Source organism: Panthera tigris, chromosome C1, assembly GCF_018350195.1.
Source record: "Panthera tigris isolate Pti1 chromosome C1, P.tigris_Pti1_mat1.1, whole genome shotgun sequence".
Lineage (NCBI taxonomy): Eukaryota > Metazoa > Chordata > Mammalia > Carnivora > Felidae > Panthera > Panthera tigris.
Genome location: NC_056667.1, coordinates 143,054,342 through 143,078,757, shown reverse-complemented (window position 1 = coordinate 143,078,757; position 24,416 = coordinate 143,054,342). Strand labels below are relative to the sequence as shown.

General features: G+C 34.2%; 1 protein-coding gene across 2 annotated transcripts in view; it reads right to left on the bottom strand.

The window, feature by feature from the left end:
- GALNT13 (polypeptide N-acetylgalactosaminyltransferase 13) overlaps positions 1 to 24,416 on the bottom strand; it is a 499,222-nt gene that overhangs the window by 296,113 nt on the left and 178,693 nt on the right. For both annotated transcript variants that reach the window (XM_015535906.2, XM_042994459.1), the window contains exon 3: positions 21,990 to 22,158. In XM_015535906.2, the coding sequence (XP_015391392.2) occupies positions 21,990 to 22,158 (169 nt within the window). The remainder of the gene's footprint in view (positions 1 to 21,989; positions 22,159 to 24,416) is intronic.

The following is a 24,416-nucleotide window of genomic DNA, read 5'->3' as shown; positions in this document are numbered from 1 at the left end:
AAACATATGGAATCTGTCCTTCTCTGTATGACTTATTTCACTTAGCATAACACTCTCCAGTTCCATCCATGTTGCGACAAAAGGCCATATTTCATTCTTTCTCATTGCCACGTAGTATTCCATTGTGTATATAAACCACAATTTCTTTATCCATTTGACAGATGATGGACATTTAGGCTCTTTCCATAATTTAGCTATTGGTGAGAGTGCTGCTATGAACATTGGGGTACAAGTGCCCCTATGCACCAGTACTCCTGTATCCTTTGGGTAAATTCCTAGCAGTGCTACTGCTGGGTCATAGGGTAGGTCTATTTTTAATTTTTTGAGGAAACTCCACACTGTTTTCCAGAGTGGCTGCACTAGTTTGCATTCCCACCAATAGTGCAAGAGCGTTCCTATTTCTCCACATCCTCTCCAGCATCTATAGTCTCCTGTTTTGTTCATTTTAGCCACTCTGACTGGCATGAGGTGATATTTGAGTGTGGTTTTGATTTGTATTTCCCTGATGAGGAGTGTAAAGGTCTAACTTCAGCTCAGGTCATGATCTCCCAGTTTGTGGGTTCGAGCCCACATCAGGCTCTGTGCTGACAGCTCAAAGCCTGGAATCTGCTTTAGATTTTGTGTTTTCCCCTCTCTCTGCCCCTCCCCTGCTTGCACTCTGTCTCTCCTGCTTTCTCAAAATAAATAAATAAACAAACATTAAAAAATGTTTTAAAGAAATTCTTCTTAGAGCAAGGGATAAAGCAGTGAATAAAACCTAGATCTCTGCATTCAGTGAACTTATGTTCCAATGAAGGAATCAGATAATAAAGAAGACAAATACGTAAAATGTGCTCAACATGAAGTAGCCAGTAGTACAAAGGAGAAAAACAAAGCATAGAAAAGATATAGAAAGCATCATATGTGGGTGTAATTTTATATAATGTGTCAAAGAGGACCTCAGAGAGACGACATTTGATTAAAAACATTGAAGAGAAGGGAACAAATCGTGTGGATATTCAGCAAATAAACATACCAGCCAGAGGGAAAAGAAAGTGCAAAAGCCTTAAAGTGGTAGTGTTCTTGGTGTTCATCCATATCTGGAACTGAGAAAGTGGGTGAATACTGACAGAGAACATGCAAGAAGTAATGGAAAGCTACATCATGTAGAGCTTTGTAGGCATTGCAAAGGGTGGGTTTTACACCGAAAGAGATGCAAAGCACTGAAGAGAGGTAAGCAAAGTTGTAGCAAAGAACAAAGTAGAGGTAGGATCACTCTGTTATGCTGTTTTGAGACTGTAACCCTACAGTCTTCCTCTTCCCTTTTACCAAAAGGAAGCAAACAAACAAAAACAAAATAAAAACACTTAGTTGGAGGGGTACCTGGGAGGCTCTGTCAGTTCAGTGTCTGACTCTTAATTTTGGCTCAGGTCAAGATCCCAGGGTCATGGGATCGAGCCCCATATTGGGCTCTGTATTGAGCTTGGAGGCTGCTTAAGATTCTCTTTCTCTCTCTCCCTCTCCGTCTGCCCCTCTTTCCCGTTCATGCTCTCTCTGTCTCTCAAAAAAAGAAAAAAACACTTTCTTACTACAATATTCAGATAAAAATAGTAGTAGCTTGGGCTGAGATGATAGCAGTGGAGATAACAAGAAGAATTAATATTTTGAATTTCCTGAGGCAGCATATGTGGAGTTCAGGAGAAAGAGATTGCTCAAATAAGACTTCAGGGTTTGGCACAAGCAATTAGAAGAATGGAGTTTCCATTTCCTAAGATGATAAACTCCAAGAAATGAGGAGAAAAAAGGAGGTTTTATAGGGACCTCATGTGGCACTGAGTTCTGAACGTGTTAAGTTTCAGATTAGTGTCAGACATTCAAGAGAATAAATCAAGAACACTGTTGGATGTTCAATTCTGGATGTAATGGGAGAGGTCTTGACTGGAGATGGAGATGATATTTAAAATGAAGGGATCTTCTGTGATTACCAAGGGAGTGAATGCTGACAGAAAATAGGCCAGCTCCAAGGATTTATCCTTGGGACATACCGATGTTTGGAGGTTTCGGAGAAGAAAAGGCACCATGAAATAACAAAGAGAAGCAATGGTCACAGAAGTACAAGAAAAATTAGGGCAGCACCAGTGACTTGGTAGCCAAGTAAAAATTTGTTTCAAAAAAAAAAAAAAGATAGGAATCAGCTGTATTTTGATGCTAATAGCTCAAGAAACATGAGGACTGAGAACTTACAAGTAAATGGAACAACATAAGAAGCATTAGTGACTTTGGCAGGAGCAATCTTGCTGGTATTGTGAGAATTAAAATTAACAGAAGTGGGTTTAAGACAAACTGGAGGTGTGGGGTAGTTCAAGGCAGTGACTATAGCCAATTCTTTCAAGAAGATTTTGAAAAGGAAGAAAAACAGATATGTCTGTAAGGAGAAGTGTTGTCTAAAGGGTATTTTGTTTACATGTTTGTTTTTAAGGAAGAATAAACAGCATGCTTCACTCCTTGTGAGAATAACTCAAGAGAGAAACGGAACTAATGACTGAAGAGGTACACAGAATTGTTGCAATAATGTACTCAGGGATAGCATCTAGGTTGAGATAGATGGGCTAGTTGTCCTTACCAGCATGGACAAGATACTCATAGCAACAGGAGAGAAGGTAGAGGGCTACGGATGCAAGTAAGAAGTAGATGTGATGGTGAGACCAGTGGGGATTTTCTCTATTTGCTTCTGTTTTCTCAATAAAATAGAAAGTAAGATCATAAACTGAGAGGAAGGATGTACTGGAGGTGTGAGGGGAGTGCCAAACTTATGAAATAATAAGTTATAAAGTGGAGGAGAGAATAGACAAGGGAAATGTCCCATGACTGCTGGAGGGCCTGCTTGACGGTAGTGATCATGTGTCAGCATGACTGTCAGCATGATCATAGGAACAGTCCTCAAAATAAACGATTACATTAGATCAGTCTCTTCAACACACTGTATAACATCCTATTTGGTGCATCTCCTCATCTGTTCCTTTCCCTTGGAAACTCCATATTCTTCCTTATAGCTGCATAAGTTCTGCCTATTATTTAAGGGCTAACTCATGGTTCATATTTTCTCTGAAGTTTTTAGTAACACAACTCTCTGTCTTGTCTCTTCCTCTATTTATATTCACTAGTGTTCTCTAGTGATTGAGAACACATACTCAGAGTTATACTGCCTGGATTCAAATGTCAGCTGTTATGACTGGTGAAGTTCCTTAACCTCTCTAAGCATGTTTCCCAATCCATGAAACAAACACAACAAAACACAGGATATACTTCAAGGGGCTTTTGTTGGGGAATTCCATGACAAAATGCAGGTAAACTACTTAATGTAACGCCTGCTAAGTAGAAAAAGTTCAACAAATATTGACAATTAGCTTTAGTTACTATTACCTCATTTCTTAATTCAGGTATATTAATTGATTCATGGGGAAAATCTTTCATTAATCACTAAGTTACATGACCCCATTAAAGATATGAACTGTGTGCTGTATTTGCTTTTAAATTTCTCAGAAAGTAGTGGTCAGAAAGGAAAAACTGGATGAGTGTTTACAGAGCCGAATTTTACTTATTAACTTACATTGTAAAATTTAACCTTATCTTACATAGCACGATGATACAACAGTTATTTTATAATGGATCTTTCCATTTGAATTACTTAGAAAATTAACTAACTCATTAAATATAACAACCTAGCTTCCTGTGATTTTTTAGTAAAAATATCTCTATCTATATTTATACCGCATCATTACTTATAAAGAAAAAGACATTTAAAAAAAAAAACCAGAAAGAATGCCTTTCCTCAGTAGAAAAATAAATCAAGTCATGACAAATGCAGTAAATAAGCATACAGTGGACAATATATTTATACACATAAATTTTTTACCCTAAGATCATAACCATTAAATACATATGTTCCATGTATTTGAAGTTATTTTTGATGCTTTTTTATTTTTTACAATGTTTTAATATGTTTTAATGCAACAAAATAACATGGGAATACTAAGGTATTAAATATTAAAATTAGAAATCTGGACACAAATTTTCTCATTTATATAGCAATTATCCTTAAGACAGTATATTGGCTTCAGCAAGAAGACTTTGCAAGGCCATGAAAGTATTAATTATGATATACAGTGTGAATAATTAATTGCATATCCCAACATCTCCCATGTCAATAAAACGATAACTTAATGTCATATCTGTATGAAACTATATTGACTATGAAATTAGATCTTCCTCAGCAAAATAACACTGGAAGTTGACAATAGAAACAATTTAGGCTTTGCTTAAGGAACTGATATATATACAGGAAGCATCTGTCCATGGGAAAAAATAGTGAAGAAGAATTTCATACAGAAGTCAAATAATAGGATTATTCTAACAATAGCAGAACTCTGTTTTTTTAGCTGAATCAATCTGCAAATGTTTGTTAAAAGCTATCTTTACTTTTTTTTTTTTTTTTAATTTTTTTTCAACGTTTTTTATTTATTTTTGGGACAGAGAGAGACAGAGCACGAACGGGGGAGGGGCAGAGAGAAAGGGAGACACAGAATCGGAAACAGGCTCCAGGCTCTGAGCCATCAGCCCAGAGCCTGACGCGGGGCTCGAACTCACGGACCGCGAGATCGTGACCGGCTGAAGTCGGACGCTTAACCGACTGCGCCACCCAGGCGCCCCTATCTTTACTTTTTAAATTAGATACTTTTCATATGGGAAGTTAAAAACTATACATTTTGCCACAAAGTCTACTTTTCAAGGGCCAATTTTAGAAATATTAGAATCTCAATTTTTATTTAAATTACACTTTACCCAATTATGCTAACACTATACAGATAAATGTAGCATCAGTTTCACAAAGGAGAAATAGAAAATGAGAATATTAATTAGATTTCTCATTTCTGTTCCACATCCTTTCTTTTTAATTTGAGAAATACTACAACTTTCAGATGCTGGCAAAAACTTTGCCTGTACTGGTAACAATAGTTTCCACAATCTTTGGTTTATTTAATGTGCTCATGTGTGGAACTAATTTCATTACCCCGATTAAAATTTGTATTTAGTATGACTCTGAGTGTGTGTGTGTGTGTGTGTGTGTGTGTGTGTAAAATCAGCAATACTACCAAACTCCTAGTCACCTAAATTTGAAACATTAGTCATGTTTTGGTTCCTCTGTTTTCTCTTTTCTTGTATCCAGTCACCAATTCTGAAATAGCATTTCAAAATGTACATAGAATCATCTCCTTTCCCTTCGCCTAATTGGCTTCAGATTTAAAACACACACACACACACACACACACACACACACACACACACACAGATAAAATTGAAAATTCAGTTACATGCCCATCCCTCCTGAAACACTTTTGAATTTGGTGTTTATCTTTCCCCTTCATTTTAATTTATTACTACATATTGCTTTATGTTTCTAAGGCAACTATCCTAGGCAAGCTCCTTATCTAATAATATCTACATGAATATAATAGCCAATAGCAAATCCTATTAAATTCAAGTTTTTCTATCAAATCCTCCACATAAAATGGCAGAAATAGTTCTTCCTAAATATAATTTCCTTCATGTCATGTTTCTCCTCTCACACCTCCTAGTTGCCTACAACGATATGTCTAAACAAAGGCAAAGGCATTGTTTCTAATATTCTTCATCATCCTCCTTAGGCCAATGATCTGGAATGGATAGTTACAACCTTGCATTCTAATTGGGCTGTTTCCTCACATGGCCTCATATACTTAACTGTCTAAACTTTATCATCCTTTTCCATTCCTCAATTATCCAAAATATTTGCATTTTAAAAATGGCTTTTATTTCAAAAAAAATTTTTTTAGAATAAAATCTACTACATTTTATTGATAGGAGCTCTGATTTTTAATAAAGATTACAAAAATAAACATTTCTGCCATAAGTCACATAGAATGACAATGTAGGGTACAAAAAATTAGAAATATAAGAAAATTTTAATAGACATAAAAATGGGTAAATATAAAAATTTTAGTCCTAAAATTATGAAAAATATAAATAAAAGTTTAATCACTCTTAAATTATATGATTAAATCATATGATTGGGTTATATGATTAAATTATCTGATTTTTAAAATTAGGATTCAGAAAATGAAAGAAAGAAAGGTATTTGTCAATTTGGATATATAAATTCTTAAAAGGATAAATAAAAACAGAGCCAGGGAACATACCCAAGTTGACCTATAATCCATATTCTTAACAAGTACTTTCATTGGCTCTATTCTTAAAAAAAAAAAAAAATGGCTTGCTTCTCAATGTGCTTTTATTCTTACACAGAAAGCTATCTTCTTTCTGTCTAAGCCTGGTTGCATACATATCCATTTCTATATAGCCAGGATTCAAATACACCACTTATAAAGTTTTTCCTCATTTCACCTCCATACAGTGGTACATCTAAATTCACACTTCTAGGTCCAGTTGACCCCCAAACAACATAGGATTGAAATGTGCGGGTCCACTTATACACAGATTTTTAAAATAAATACAGTACAGTACTATAAATGTATTTTCTCCTCTTGATGTTTTCTTGATAACATCTTTTCTCTAGCTCCTGTTATTGTTAAGAATGCCATATGTAATACATATAACATATATGTGTTAATAGACAATTAATTTTATTGGTAAGGCTTCTGATCAATAGTAGGCTAGTACTAGTTAAGTTTTTTGGAGAGTCAACAGTTATATGCAGATTTTTGACTGCATGGGGTTTGGTGCCACTAACTCCATGCTGTTCAAGGGTCAGTTATACTAAACTTTTTGGATATTTTCTATTTTTCATGCATAATGTTCTACAATGAAGAACTATCTCTTGGTTTTCATAAGTACACAAGCAGATCTTGATAAATGATGAATATATAAAAATGATTTAAAAATTCATTTTATAGTAAGATGAGGCTGTGTATGAAAACTATACTTGTAACTGTGGGAAGAAAGAATCTATCATTAAAAAATGTTCAAAAAACAAGGTTGGAAGTCTCACACTTCCTGATTTCAAAACTTATTACAAATCTATAGTATTCAAAACAGTCTGTTACTGGCATAAAAGCAGAAATATAGATCAATCAAACAGAATAGAAGGCTCAGAAATAACCCCCTACATATACAGTCAAATGGTTTTCAATAAGGGTGCCAAGACAATGCAGTGGGGACAGTACAGTCTTTTTAAGAAATTATATTGGTAAAACAATATATCCACATTGGACACTTACCTTATACCATATAGAAAAGTTCACTCAAAATAAATCAAAGACCTAAATACAGAAGCTAAAAGTATAAAACTCTTAGAAAAAAAAAATAGGGAAAAAGCTTTATGACATTGGATTTAGCAATCATTTCTTGGATATGACATAAAAGCACAGGCAAAAACAGATAGATTATGTCAAAATTTAAAATTTCTGTTTTTGATCAATGGACAAAAGCAACAGAGTGAAAATGCACCCTACGGGAAAATATATATTTGCCAATCACATATCTGTAAGGAGTTAGTATCCAAAATATGTAAAGAACTCCTACAACTCAACAGCAAACAAACAAACGATCTAAAACACAGTCAAATGACTTGAATAGATATTTTTTCAAAGAAAATATACAAATGACTGTAAAGCACATAAAATGATGTTCAACATCACTAATAACTAAAAATACAAGATACCATCCTCACCTCTATCTGTTAGGATGGTTAGTCTTAAAAAAAAAAGAAAAAGAAAGAAAGAAAAGGAAAGAAAGGAAAAGAGAAAGAAAAGAAAAGAAAAGAAAAGAAAACAAAACAAAACAAAACAAAACAGAAAAAAAGTGTTGGCAAAGATATGGAGAAACTGGAACCCTGTGCACTGGTATAGCTGCTATGGTAAACAGTATAGTGTTTCCCCATAAAATTAAAAACTGAATCAGCATGTGACTAAGTAATTCCATTTCTGGGTATATATCCAAGAGATGAAAACAGAGCTTCAAAGAGAGTTTGTAAACCCAAGTTCATTGTAGGATTATTCACAGTAGCCAAAAGGTGAGAGTAACCCTCGTGTTCATCAACAGATGAGGGGATAAAGGTGGTATATACTCAACATGAAATACTATCTAGTCTTAAAAAGTTAGGAAATTCTAACATATGCTATAACATGGATGAACCTTGAGGACATTCAGCTAAGTGAAATAAACCAGTCATAAAAAGACAAATGCTGTATGATTCCAATTATATGAAGTACCAAGAGTAGTCAAATTCACAGGGACAGAAATATGAATGGTGATTGCCAGGGGCTAGGGGTAGGAGGAAATATGGAGTAGTCATTTAATGGATATACAGTTTTAATTTTGCAAGATGAAAAGAATTCTGGAGACTGGGTGCACAACAATGTGAATATATTTACAGAGGAGGAAAAACAAACAAATAAACGAACAAAAAACACTTTTTCTCTCTACCCTCTAGTTTATCCAACATGAAGCCCACATATTAAATTGACAAATGAAAGAGTAACAGCAGAAAAGGCATATCAATTTTATTTGATGTTACTATTTTTGGTTTTTATGTATACGGAGGTCTTCACAGAAAAGTAGTGAATACCCAAAGAAGTGGTTAAACTTGGGAGTTTATATATCATTTTAAGAAGAGGTGATAAATTGTGGAGAAATGACCTGACAAAAAACAAAACAAAACGCAACAAGGTGTTTGTGCCCCCAGGGGTGATAAATTGTGGGAAAGCAAACATATGGGAGAAACTAATAGCAGATAAGGGCTAGTTAGTAGGGTTTAGTTTATGCGTAGTCATAGCTATGCAGGAATAGCTCTGACTACAGTGAGAAAGGTTGTTCCTTTCCTGGTTCAAGAGAGAGGGACATCTTGGAAATGGAAATGCATGCTTTGCTTTTAGGCAGAGGGAAGTTGAAGAGAGCTTTTCCTGTATCTGCCTTTTCTCAGCTGCTCTCAACTTAAAATAAGCTTTATGTCAAAGTGGCATTTTACCTTTTGTATGGACTACAAATAAAACATGGAGCAATTTGCAGTTTGGAAAAAAAAAGTGGTATGGTTTGTGGCGACATATTCTTATCCCCTTCTTCATAACACTACTAAAATGTACACTTAAAAACACTTGAGACAATACCTTTTATACTACATAAATTTTACCATAATTTAAAAAATCCAATGTAATAGTGTCCAAAAATTAAATAAAGGGACTGTTGAGGGGTAGTTCAAGTGTAAATTGGGTTATGCAGCATGCTTTTTGCCTATAGTGGTACACAGATGTGTCCCTGAGAAAATACCTAGAAATGTTTTACTCCACTTTCTTATTTGAAAAGAAAGTTATGGTATAGTAATATTAACCCAAAGATAATAATAACACCTATCATCTCCATTTTCATCAAATATATATGTATTGAAGTATATACACAAACACACATAGACAAATATTCTTGCACACCACTTTTAATCTAGGCAGTGAAATTAATTCCACACATGAGCACATTACATAAATCAAATATCATAGAAATTATTATTATTGCCAGAATTTTTGCCAGCATATGAAAGTTATAGTAATTCTCAAATGAAAAAGAAAAGATGTGGAACAGAGATCAGAAATCCAATTAAAATTCTCATTTTCCATTTCTCCTTTGTGCAATCAATGCTACACTTGTCATATTTTAATTCATGGGAAAGGCAATCCATATATATGGGCAGGTACACTTAGGAGATTGAGAACAGAGAAAATATATCCTATGGTTTATTTTTGTTTTATATAGTAAATAAACTTGTCCTTCGAGGGCAACTTATTCAGAATTTGTATGCTGTAGCTCTTCCACTAATAATGCAAGACTGCTAGAGTCTTTTTCTCTTTATCAGCTTGCTTGTGTGCATACGTAAGAAGCAGTTATTTGGTCTAGGATATAAATAGCTGAAATAAATCTCCTATTTCTTCATTTTTTCCCTGATGAAATATATTTAAATGCCAGCTGCATTATAACCTTCAAATAACTCAATGCCAGAACTTGAAGTACTATTAATGTCTGAATACAAGTAAATGCTAAAGAACCTTAGCATTTTGTTTTAATTGCCCATAGCGTTTTTATAAATATTCATCCAATAATTACTGTTAATTTCTTATTCAAAAATAATTGCAGAGTAAAGGGAAAAGCAGACTGCTTAAAAACTTCCCTCACTTAGTCCACAAATGGAGCCGAGGGCATGAGAATTACACATAATAATAATAATAATAAAACATATAAAATCTCACTAGGAACTCAGGGCAATCCTATATATACTTTGTTATTTTTGCAATTATAGGTATGCTCATACAATATCATTAATTAGTTGTTTATGTAAATATACCCCTTTTACCTCCTCACAGTCAGGGGCTGTTATTTACATGCATTTGTTTTGTTCTTAAAGCTAAGCTTCTATTAGGTAAATGACAGATTGTTTGATTGGTTGACTGACTTTTTGGCTTAATCAGTGAAAGGAAACTGGGGTTTAGAAAATTAATGTCTTGCCCAAGGTCTAATAGTGAGCCATACAGCCAGATCTTAAACTTATGGTTTTGGCTCCAAAGCTACAGACTTTGGCTCCATAGCTGAGATTTTTTTCCATTTACTTGAAGAATATTTCTCCACAGTGGGCTTTTTCTTCTCATATATGTTTTGCATATAATGGAATAGAGTCATGTACCTACCTCAGTGATTATGATCATAGTCATGTTCTCTACTTTTAGGACAGCCTACAGGCATGAGATAACATTGACTACTGATGCCTAAGCCAACTAAAATATGATTTTTACTGGCATTCATTGAATATGCAATTCAAACACTATTCTCAAAAGTAATGCAAACACACACACACACACACACACACACACACACACACACACACACACATACACCTACACATTTGCTTAATGATTACTCCTTGGCTTTTGAGTTTTTATGGACTTTTATATATCCATAGATTCATTATATTTCTAGGATTGACTGTTCCAGGGACCCAGTAAATATTTAATATCTCTGTGTATTGGTAAAAAGAAATTATAATATTTATGTTCTTAAAGTCTATTAACTTACTCAAATGTGAATTTCTCAAAGAGGCTTTTCCTCACTTCTCTATTCTCCATACCTTACCATTCTTAGTCTGTTACTGATTGCAAATTCCATGAAGGAGGGACTTAGTTTTGTTCACTGCTATATCCCAGGCACACAGAACAGTATTTGGCCCATATTAGTATATTAAGTGCTCAACAAAAGTGCATTTAATGTCTCTAAATGGATTTTTTTTATTTGGTAACTCTCTCCAGATATTAACATAAAAATCTTATGTTAAAAAAAACAAATGACATCCTGAAAAGAGAAATTTTTATCCCTGTTCTTAAATATAAATTACATAAATTTACAAAATCTTAGAACCATAATTGTTTTTTCAATGTTTATTTATTTTTGAGAGAGAGAGAGAGAGAGAAAGAGAGAGAGAGACAGAGTGTGACCAGGGGAGGGGTAGAGAGAGGGAGACAAAGAATCTGAAGCAGGCTGCAGGCTCTGAGCTGTCTGCAGAGCCTGATGTGGGCTTGAACTCATGAAACATGAGACCATGACCTGAGCCAAAGTCGGATGCTAACCAACTGAGCCCCTTAGAACCATGATTATTGAGAAGCATGGTAACAAATCTCTAATGATGACCATTAACATATTAACCTCAATGACGACCATTGAGGAAAATATTCACTCTCCTCAAAATTCTGAATCAGAATTTTATGACATTTCACTTTTTTTGTTGTTAGGAAAGATGGGAAAAGGAGAAAAAGGGGTGATAACAGCTGTCAGTTTATTTATATTTATATAAATATATGTATTTTTATTTATAAATAAAAAGTTTTATTTATAAAAAGTTTATTTATATGCATATACAACAAGAATCCCAGAAATGGAGGGACTTCAAGAAAATAAGAAATTTAGTAAGGTCTTCAGTCTTAACTGCACTTAAAATATCCTGTTACCATGACTGTTATTAATACTATCATTTCATTTGCTCAAGTAATTAGAATATATATAAATGTATTATACATTTAATACATTAAATATGTCAAATAAAGAAGTAACTTAATGTAAATATTCAATCACTAGGATTGTATTTTCCAAAACTTAACTCTAATTTGTCCTGATGTTTCATTACAATTACTTCCAAGAAAAAAATATTTTCATCTTGTCCCTTCTCTGTGAAAACATGGGATATTTGCTTAATTTTTTTGCTCTGTACATATCTTCAAATATTTGTAGATTGATATTAAGGGTACACACAACATTAAACTTTTAGGATAATCTCTGAATTCAGTCAAGCCAGTTTAAGGGTATATTCTAGTAAAATAGACTGAGATATTTGAATGAATTCACTGCTTGTGTCATTCAGACACTTTGTAAGTAGATATCAATTCAAGTTTTCCACTAAAATTAAGTTCTTTTTAACAACTATTTCTCAATACCAATTTTGTACACCTTTATATAATTTATCAGTCATCACTTGGCTACTTTAATGTGTTCATATCTTTTTAAGATATAATTATTCAAAAATTGAACTTTAATACCAAAATTGAAAAAAAAAAGATATTTTCTACATTAAACAAGTATTGACAGATTTGCACATCTTTTAACTAACAGTTTGGATATCTGATTCATGATGTGTTTTTCAACATTAGTTTTTCCCAGACAGTCACACAATTGAGTCATTCAACATGACTTGCAAATATCTGCAATAAGCCTCCACACATTTGACGATTTGTCTAGAAAGTTTGGATGGCATTTATGTTTTCTTACTGATATCATAAATTATGGTGGCACATAAAATAGAAAAGTATTCTTTTCATTAATATTATTTCACAGACTATTTTAAAAATCTCAAAATTCAAGCACTAATAATCACAGTACACAGGAGGTAGTTCAAGATGTTGACACAAAAGATCCTCAGCTTACTTCTTCCCACAGACACCAAATCTACAGCTACATATAGAACACTTCCCTCTAAAAAAAAGACCTGAAAACCAGCTTGTCAGTTTCTCCACAACAAAGGATAATGGAGTTAAATTAAGATGGGTAGGAAAGGCAAAGTCTTGGTCTCACCAAAATCCTCACCCCAGCATAGCAACCCACAATCAACAATCCACAATCCGATCATAATCAGATCTCACAAATACAGAGTTTCTCCCTGGTGAGCAAGAGGTACATGCTCCACATCAGGCATCCCGGCCTTTAGGACCTGTACTGAAGGGACAAGGCCCCAGAATGGCTGACTTTGAAAACCAACAGAATTAGTGTCCAGGAAACCCAAAGGATGGAGGAAGCTGAGAATCTACACTCAAAGAGATTGCATGTAGACTCATGCAGCCAAGACCTGTGCAAAACCAGCAGTTTGAAAATCATGATACCATATGTGAAAGAGATTCATTTGCTAATCTTCAAGTGTCTGCTAGAGAGGCAGGAGCCTGTTGGGACTCTCTGGAGATGGAGATGCCAGTGAGCACCATTTGGGGGATCTCATTCTACTTAGTAGTGTCACTGATTATGGGTGTCATTTTTTTACACTCTCCCTCTATCTTGCTAGTGCCAGAGAGAATGTCCCAACCCTGCACTCTCCATGGCTTTGCTATGGCTGGGAGGTACATCCCACCTCAGTGCTATCCTACAGACCCAATAAAGCTGGCAGGCACGCCCAGGCCCAGCACTACCCACAACACCACTAAAACTAATGGGAACATAGCGCATGATCCCCATTGCTCCATTAAAGCTGGCTGGTGTGCGCAGTCCATATAGGGGATACCTCTTGAGTGTTGATCTATGTTGGCTAGGGGAGGTTGCATTTGTGGGCCCTACAATACTGAAACAATTGAAAAGGCGGTTTTTGGCAGGCTAATAACCCAAGGGCACAACACAGACAGAAGACTGAAACACCTGAATCTTCTGTGAAAAGGCCTACTTGCTTGTCCTGGAATTTTAGTCTGAGGGGCAGACTGCCAGTTCAGCAGATATCTACAGAGGGAATAGAGTTGATCTTAGAGAACAGAGGCCAGGGGATGCCATCTTTGTGTTCTCCAGGGACCTTGCTACAGCCAGCTAGCACCTCCCAGAAAGAAGTTTATACAATCATTAGGAGTTTTGATTTTTGCAAATGTTGCCAAGGAAATACCTCCCAATCTGGAGGCCAGCAGGTTTACAACTGTAGTCCCACAGGACTGTATATATTAGCATACTTCAAAAGCTGCTGCCTGAGGGTTTCATTTCCAATCAGCCTGAAAGTAGGGGCTAAGATCCCTCCCTCTGAAACAATGACAGGTTTTGATACAACCTCAAAAACAGGGACTTATCAAGAATAAATCAGGCTATTTAGACAACTCCAAAGGTTCAAGACACAACCAAGAGCTAGGACAAGGTTGAAAGAGAAGATTAATCTACTATATAAAGCCACTCCTTCAAGACTGGAAGAGGTAGGCGTCTCTCCTAATACATGGGCACAAACAATCAAGGAAAATGAAGAAACAGATAAATAAGTTCCAAATAAAAGAACAAGACCTTAGGGGGAAAAAAAAAAAAACTTAATGAAAGGAATATAAGTAACTTAACTGATAAAGAGTTCAATGTAATGGTATAAGGATGTTCACCAAACCAGGAGACATAGTGAGAACTTTGACAAAGAGATAGAAAATATAAGAAAGTACTAAACAGAAGTCACAGAGCTGCAGAATGAAATAACTGAACTAAAAGTACATAAGAGTGCTTCAACAACAGACTAGAGGAAGTAGAAAAAGGATTATTGATCTGGAAGACAGGGTAGTGGAACTCACCAAAACAGAGTAGCAAAAAGAAAAATTTAGAAAAGAGAAAGTAGCTTAAGAGACCAATAGGACAACATCAAATAAAACATTTACATTACAGGGTTACCAGAAGGAGAATAAAGAGAGAAAGAGGAAGAAAACTAATCTGAAGAAATAATAGGTGAAAATTTCTCTAACCTGGGGATGAAACAGACATCCAGATCCAGGAAATCAAATGAGTTCCAAATAAAATGAACTGGAAGAAATCAACACCAGACACATTATAATTAAAATATCAAAAGTTAAAGATAAAAATAAAATCTTAAATCCCACAAGAGAAAAAAGGACTTAATATGTATGAGAGAACCCCCCATAAAATGATCAGCAGACTTTTCACCAGGTACAGGATATACTTAAAAAGCTGAAGGGAAAAACAAAAAACAAAAAACAAAAAAACTTCCAACCACAAATACTCTACCCAGCAGGATTACCATTCAGAATTAGCAGAAAGATAGTTTTCCAACAAGCAAAAGCTAAGGGAGTTCCTCACTACTATAGGAGACTTACAAGAAATGTTAAAGGGACTACTTTAAGTTGAAAAGAAAAAACATTAATGAGTAACAAGAAAACATATGAAAGTAAAAATCTTGATGGTATAGGTAAGTATATAGGAAAGGTGGTGGATTAAATTAGTAAAGTTAGCATGATGGTTAAAAGGCAAAAGCAGTATAAACAACTATAATTAGTTAAGGGATACACAAAATAAAAAGATGCAAATGAAGTTTGCATGAAAATAAAAAGCATGACATGAAAATTAAAATGCATGTGTGGGTTGGCAGTAAAAATGTAGTTTTAGAATATGTTGAGATGTAACTTGCTGTCAACTTTAAATAGACTATTGATTATATAGGCTGTTATATGTAAGCCTTATGGTAATCACAGATCCAAAACCTGTAGAAGATACATGAAAGATAATGAGAAAAGAATCTAAGCATAACTTTAAGGAGTCATTAAACCATAGGGAAGAGAGAAAAAGAAGAAAAAAAGGAAGAGAAAGTAACTAAAAATTACAAGATAGTCAGAAAACAATTAACAAAATGGCAATTAGTACATACCTATCAATAATTATTTTAAATGTAAATGGACTAAATTCTCCAATGGAAAAAAAAAAAAACTGGCTGAATGGATTAAAATAAACAAAGAAACAAATAAGACCAACCTATGTGCTGACTACAAGAAACTCACTTCAGATGTAAGAACATACACAGGCTGAAAGTGAAGGGATGAAAAAAGATGTTTCATGCAAATGGAAACCAAAAGAAAGCTGCAGTAGCTATACATAGACAAAATAGATTATTTATTTATTTATCTATTTATTTATTTATTTATTTATATTTTAGAGAGAGAGATAGCATAAACAAGGGAGAGGGGCAGAAGGAGAAAGAGAAAGTGAGAGAATCTTAAACAAGTTCCATGCTCAGCATAGAGCCTGGTGTGGGGCTCAATCCCACCACTCTGGGATCATGACCTGAGCTGAAATCAAGAGGCAGTCACTCAGCTGCCTGAGTCATCTAGGCACCCCCAGACAAAACAGATTTTAAAACAAAGACTATAATAAAAGACAAAGAAGGGTATTACATAATGATAAAGGATCAATCCAACAAGAAGATACAGCAATTTATAAATACCTATGCACCTAATAAAGAAGCACCTAAATATACAGAGCACATATTAACAAACCTAAAGGGAGAAATTAACAGTAATACAGTAAGAATAGGGTTTTTAGTACCTTACTTATATCAATGGATAGACTGTCCAGACAGAAAATCAATAAGGAAATATTGGCTTTAAACAACCCATTAGGCCAGGTGGACTCTATAAATACAGAACATTCCACCCAAAACAGCAATATACACATTCTTCTCAGAGGCACATGGATAGATATCCAGGATAGATCTTATGTTAGACCACAAAACAAGTCTAAATATATTTAACAAGATTAAAATCATATCAAGCACCTTTTCCAACCACACTGGTTTAAAAGTAGAAATCATTTTAAGAAGAAGACTGAAAAATTTTTTTAAGTATGTGGAGACTTGGGGTGCCTGGGTGGCTCAGTTGGTTAAGTGACCAACTCTTGATTTTAGCTCAGGTCATGATTTCATGGTTTGTAAGATGGAGCCACATGTCAGGCTCCACTCTGAAAGCATGGGGCCTGCTTGAGATTCTCTTTCTCTCTCTTTCTCTCTCTTTCTCTCTCTCTCTCTCTCTCTCTCTCTCTCCCTCCCTCCCTCCCTTCCTCCCTCTCTCTCTCCTTCTTTCTCTGCCCCTCTCCCCTCTCTCAAAATAAATAAACTTAAAAAAAAATATGTGCAGATTAAACAACATACTACTAAACAACGAATGTGTAACTGAAGAAATCAAAAGAACTAAAACAAACAAACAAATCCTGGAGGGTGGAAATGGAAATACAACATATAAAATCTACAGGATGAAGCAAAAGCAGTTCTAAAAAGGAAGTTCATAGTGATACAGACCTACCTTAATATATGGAAAATCTCAAACAGTCTAGTTGTACACTAAACAGAACTAAAGAAAGAAGAACAAACAAAGCACAAGGTTAGAACAAGGAAGGAAATAATAAATATCAGAGCAGAAACAAGTGAAATAAAGACTAAAAGGCAGTAGACAATATCACTGAAAGAGTGAGTTCCTTAAAAAGGTAAACAAAATTGATAAACTTTTAGCTAGACTCACCAATAACAAAAAGAGAAGACCCAAATAAATAAAACAGAAATGAAAGAGCACAAGTCACAACTGATACCACAGAAATATAAAGGATCAAAAGAGATTACTATGAACAATGATACACCACCAGACTGGACAACCTAGAAAAGATGAATAAATTCCTGAAACATACAACCTTCCAAGACTGAATCATGAAGAAAGAGAAAATTTGAACAGATCAATTACCAGTAAGGAGATTGAATTAATAATCAGACCCCCCAACAAATGGAAGTCCAGGATCCGATGGCTTCACCAGTGTTTTCTACCAAACATTCAAAATTTTAATACATATCCTTCTCACACTCTTCCAAAAAAATTGAAGAGGAATGAATACCTACAAATTTATTTTACAAGGCCAGCATTACCCTAATACAAAAGCCAGAGAAGAACACCACAAAAAAGAAAATTATAGGCTAACATCCCTGATGTGCATAAATGCAAAAATCCTCAACAATTATTAGCAAACCCAATTCAATATTAAAAAGATTATGCATAATGACTAAGTGGGATTTATTCCTGGGACACAAGGATGCTTCAACATCTGCAAATTAATCAATATGACATACCACATTAACAAGACAAGGGATAAAAATCATAGGATCATCTCAATAGATACAGAAAAAAAAAACATTTGACAAAATTAAATAGCCATTTAAAATAAAAATTCTCAATAAAGTGGGTATAGAAGGAACATACCTCAACATATTAAAGGCAATATATGACAAGCCCATAGCTAATATACTCAACGGTGAAAAGCTGTTCCTCTATATCAAGAAAATGACAAAAATTTCCACTTTCACCACTTTTAATCCACACAGCACTGCAAGTCCTAACCTGAGCAATTAGAAAAGAAGAAGGAGGAGGAAAAGAAGAGGAGAAAGGAAGAAGGGGGAGGAGTGGGGACAGGGGGAGAGAGGGACGGGGGAAGAGGAGGAGGAGGAGGAGGAATAGGTGAAGGAAGATGCATGTATTACCCAAAGTAATCTACAGATTTAATGCAATCCCTATTTAAAATTACAATAGCTTTTTTCACAGAAACAGAACACACAATCCTAAAATTTGTATGGAACCACAAAAGATCCCAAATAGCCAAAACAATATTTGGAAAGAAGAAATAAGCTGGAGGCATCATGCTCCCTGATTTCACAGTATATTATGAAGTTTTAGTAATCAAACAGTATGGTACTGGCATAAAAACAGACCCAGAGGTCAATAGAACAGAATAGAGAGCCCCCAAATAAACCCATGCATATAGTGGCCAATTAATTTACAACAAAGGAGGCAAGAAAATACATTGAAGAAAAGACAAATGGTGTTAGAAAAATTGGGTAGACACAAGCAACAGAATGAAATTAGACTACTACCTTACACCATACCCACAAATTAACTCAAAGTGGATTAAAAGACTTGAATGTTAAAGCCTGAAACCATAAAACTCTTAGAAGAAAATAGAGGCAGTCAGCTACTTGATATCGATCTTGGTGATGATTTTGTGGTTGTGATTCCTAAGTCAAAAACAAGAAAGGTAAAAATAAACAAGTTGGGACTGTATCAAACTGAAATTTTTCTGTACTGCAAAGAAATCCACAAACAAAATGAAAAGGCCACCTACTGAATGTAAGAAAATATTTGAAAATCACATATATGATCAGGGCTTAATATCCAAAATATAACAAATTCATAAACAACAACAACAAAACAAATAATCCAATTTAAAAATGAACAGAGGATATGTACATACATTTTTCCAAAGATGACATACAGATGGCCAACAGGTACCTGAAATATGTCTAATATAACTAATCAATGGAAACCAAACCTCAATGAGATAGCACCTCACACCTGTCAGAATGGCTAATATCAAAAAGACAAGAAATACGTGTTGACAAAATGTAGAAAAAGAGTCTTGTGCACTATTGGTGGGAATATAAATTGGTGGAGCCATTATCGAAGACAGTATGAAGTTTCCTTAAAATATTAAAGATAGGAATAGCATATGATCCAGCAATTTCTTTTCTATTTACCCAAAGAAGACAGAAACACAAATTTGAAGTCACATATGCACCCTCCTTATGTTCACTGAAGGATTATTTGCAATAGCCAAGGTATGGAAATATCCCAAGTTTCCATCAATGGATAAATGAATAAAGAAGTGGTATATATATACAATGGAATACTGTCATTAAAAAGAATTAAATTTGGCCATTTGCAACAACATGGATGGGCCTTAAGGGTATTATGCCAAGTAAAATAAGTCAAATAGAAAAAGAAATATACTGTATGATTTCACCTACAGATAGAATCTTAAAAACAAAAAAAAAAAAAAATATAAACTGATACAGAGAACAGATTGGTGGCTCCAAGAGGGGAGGAAGTTTGGGGGCTGGGAGAAATGGGTGAATTAGGTCAAGAGGTACATACTTCCAGTTATAAAATAAATAAGTCATATAAAATAAATAAATAATGTACAGCATGATGACTATAGTCAATAATACAATGTTGCATATTTGATAGGTGCTGAGAGAGTAAATCTGAAAAGTTTCTCATCACAAGAAAAAAGTTTGTGTGGTGATAGATGTTAACTCAACTTATTATGGTGATCATTACACAATATATACAAATATAAAATCACTATGTTGTACACCTGAAACAAATACAATCTTATACATCAATTATATCTCAACTTAAAAAAAGAGGCTCATGGTGTTTAGACATTCTTGTAATAAATATGTATCTAACCCCCACACACACACAAAATAAATAAATAAAAACAACCACAGTAAATATTGCATTTTGTGTAATATTTACAGTAATCCATTTGAATTTTCCATTTTAAAAAGTTGAATTGTTCTATATTTTAAGGTATAATTACTCAAGCACTTAATTTACTAAGTAATTCATAAAAGAAGAAATGCCATTGGCCACAAATATTTTAAATGATGCTCAATGAACATTTTCCTTCTCCTTTTTTTAAGCTGATGGCTCTGTACTAAGGCAGTTGTTACCTTAAGTATCCCAGATCTGATATAAAATTTATGTTCTGATAGTTGAAAACAAAGATTTCATAAAAATTTGAAATAGTGTTTAAGTGGTTTTCCTGAAAAGGTATCACCTTTATCCATTTTATTACAACATAGTATATAAAAGAAAGTGAGGAATGCACAATTATTATGGCATAAGCTTAGCATCTAAAATGTTTCAAAATTGTTTAGAAGAATAAACTTATTGTAGGTCTTTAAAAATACAAATGTGTCTATGTACAAATATGAAAATATAGACATAACTACCTATAAAATGCTATAGATCTTTGAAATGCACAAATGTAATTTTCACGTTTTAGTCATTTGTTAGAGACCAAAAATGTGCAAAATATGTACTTATTTATGAGGGTTTTTTTGAGAGAGACAAAAGCATACAAGGATGTACAAAACCAGTACTTAGCTATCAAATGAACCTTCTGACAATCCAGCCCGACCATCTCAACAAGATTTGGTTACTTTGGTATTTTTTGAAGTAATTTAGAAAGGAAAAAAAAAGAGATATGATAAATATGATAATATCACTATATTACTAATGTAATACAACCCATTATAGGTGGTAAACTTTATTTGCATTAACTGTTATTTTATTCTATATGGAGAAAGTCATTAGATGTCTAAAAGAACAACTTCTGTTTACATAGAAATGTATTCTGCAACATATTTGTAAACTTGGAGATTTTCTAAAGCCTCAGGACCTATCTTTTCTAAGGACTATATTATTAGGATGACAATACTGCCACTAAATATTCTAATTTTTATTATATCCATTTAAAATTCATTCAACTATCTAGAGCATGACTTAGAGTTAATCACAAACAAGTTGAATTTTTCAACATCATTTTGCATGCAGTATTATTATTTCCAAGTGACTATTTCTTCCATGGCTGATAACTGAGTGTTCTAATTATAAAATAGTACCATAATTCGCTGGAATCCATAATAAATAATGTTAAAAGGTCAAAGAATCATACTGGCAATTGGCCATTTTTACACTGGAACAGCAAAGCCTATAGTTTTCAAATACAAAGTATAAGACCTTTCTATACAGGCAACCACATAACCTATCAAAAATCCTGTTTACTCAGTATTTGGCAAGATAAAGCAAAACAAAAAAAGCATCTCACGAAGAGAAACCTGTTAGAGTTGGGTCTCCCACGATATCTTTGCAAGTAAAATATTCTGCTCTGCCGGAGAAGAAACTGGTTTATATTTCCCATCATATGCATGCACAATTCATCCCCGCTACAGCACAGGTATTCAAAAACAGAGTTCTAGAAGTTCTAAGCTACTGTGAGATATGGAGGTTACTAAAAATACGATTATATAACACATGTAAACTCACCCTTCTAATCTTACATCCGGTAGACTTCTGTTAAGGGCAATCAAATCACTGGCCATAAGGTTAAACTGATTGATTTTAAATAGTTCTTTCATTTTCTCCTGGTCATCTTTAGGAATCAGCACAGCCTTTCCCATTTCTCCCGGCCCTTCTTGGTTTCTCGAAATAACAGCTGTAAGACACACACAGGTACACACACACATACAAACACACAGATAATGAACTGAATAAATAAACTCATGTGTTAATTAGAGTCTGATGTCTATTATTTACACACTGGCTTAATAATACAATCATCAAGTCTTTATTGCTTACTTACAACCATATACTATACTAATGAAACAACATATTTTAATTCATTATCTCAGTGCTGCACGCTGTCTTTTAAATCTAGACATATTATAAGATCTGACTAATCATTAAGACTTGATAGTTAAGCAATACAGACCACCAAAATTTAAAACTTCTCTGTCATAGTTTTTAATATAAAATTATTAGAGAAGGGATGAACTTAGACACTAGGCAGACCAAACTGAACAAAATAAAAGAGAACTTTTGAAAATATACCAAGACAAATTTATGTTCACATCCATTTCAATGGTCTAATATCTGACATATCTACTGCCACTACATCTTTATAAAAGCAAGCAACATTGATAATCCTTCATCCCAAATGCAATTTGATTTCTCTGTCAAAGCATTTTCAAAAAATAAGAGAACTTTCACAGTGGTGACATATAATTTCAAATGCCAAGTTCGATTAAGACACAATGTGCTCCATAACTGGAACTTCACAAGATTCTGGTCTTGACTGTTTATGAAGAGAACTCAGGGGACACCTGGGAGTTCAGCAGGTTAATTGTCCGAATTCGGCTCAGGTCATGATCTCACGGTTTGTGAGTTCGAGCCCCCATGTTGGGCTCTGTGCTGACAGCTCGGAGACTGGAGCCTGCTTTGTGTTCTGTGTCTCCCTCTCTCTGTCCCTCCCCCATGTACACTCTGTCTCTTTATGTCTCTCAAAAATAAATCAATATTAAAAAGATTATTAAGAGAACTCAGGATCACACATACAGGCTAATGTTCTGGTCATATTTCGCAAGATATCACTACACTAATGTCCCTTCTTGCTCCAAAATGCATGCTTCAATGTGTGTGTGTGTGTGTGTGTGTGTGTGTGTGTGTGTGTGTGTGCGCGCGCGCGCGCGCGCGCACTCGGATACATGTTTGTGTGTCTGTTTGCACACATATGTATGTATATAAATATGTAATAGAAAAAGTTCCAGTCAATCCTAATATAACCTCAATTTACTCTTCATAAATGATGTTAAATTAAGTTAAAATGAAAGGAAGGCTGATCTTGACTCTTCCAATATGTTGCCATATTATAGTTTCTAACACCTTAATCTTACTGAAATTAGTTCCCACATTACTTAAAAGGGCAAATATTTGGACCCAGACTATCTTAAAAATTATAAAAACTATAAAGGATATAAAGCCTATAAAAATAATTTATAAATTATAGCCTTTCATAAAAATATAATTCCAAAAAACAGAATAGGTTTGAAATCCAGAACATAAAGAAACATTTGACTTGACATTCATAGATATAGAACATCAAGCTGGATATTATTAGTACTAACATACAGTTGGGCCACCTAGTTTAATATTCTCTTTGAAAGGTTATCCTGACTTCGGAATGTCATGAGTCAGCCTATAAAAGACACTAGGTATCTCCAAGGACCTTCAGATAGGGGTACCAAGAAGGTGATAAGCCTGGAAATCCTCTTATATACGGAAAAATAGTAACAACTGGGAAAATGTTAAATGAAAAAGATCTATGCTTCAACCTCAAACTATTTAAAAAGCTGTCATTTAAAGAAAGTTTATAAAAAGCCTCATTCACTTAATGAAGCAAAAATAGAAATGATGGCAGGAATTTTATGAGGAAGCACGTTTTATTCAATTTAAGAAATAAAGTTCTGGGGCGCCTGGGTGGCTCAGGCGGTTTAGCATCCAACTTTGACTCAGGTCATGATCTCATGGCTCATGAGTTCGAGCCCCACATCAGGCTCTGTGTTGACAGCTCAGAGCTTGGAGCCTGCTTTGGATTCTGTGTTTTCCTCTCTCTCTGCCCCTCGCCTACTCATGCTCTGTCTCTCTCTCCAAAATAAATAAACATTAAAAAAATTAAAAATATATAAAAAAATAAAAAAAGAGCAGAGAGCTCAAGGGAAAAACTGAGAAAAATAACATTAAAAGAATCGCTGTTCAAAATAATTTCATTAAATAAAATTTTGAAAATTCTTCAGAAAATAAAAAAGTGATTTAAAAATTTGAGGTTAAGAATTTCTAGAAATTAAGAAAGCAATTTACAGTTCTTTTAAATGCCCTCTATGTACTCCAACAAAGGTTTATTCCATTGCAGAAAAA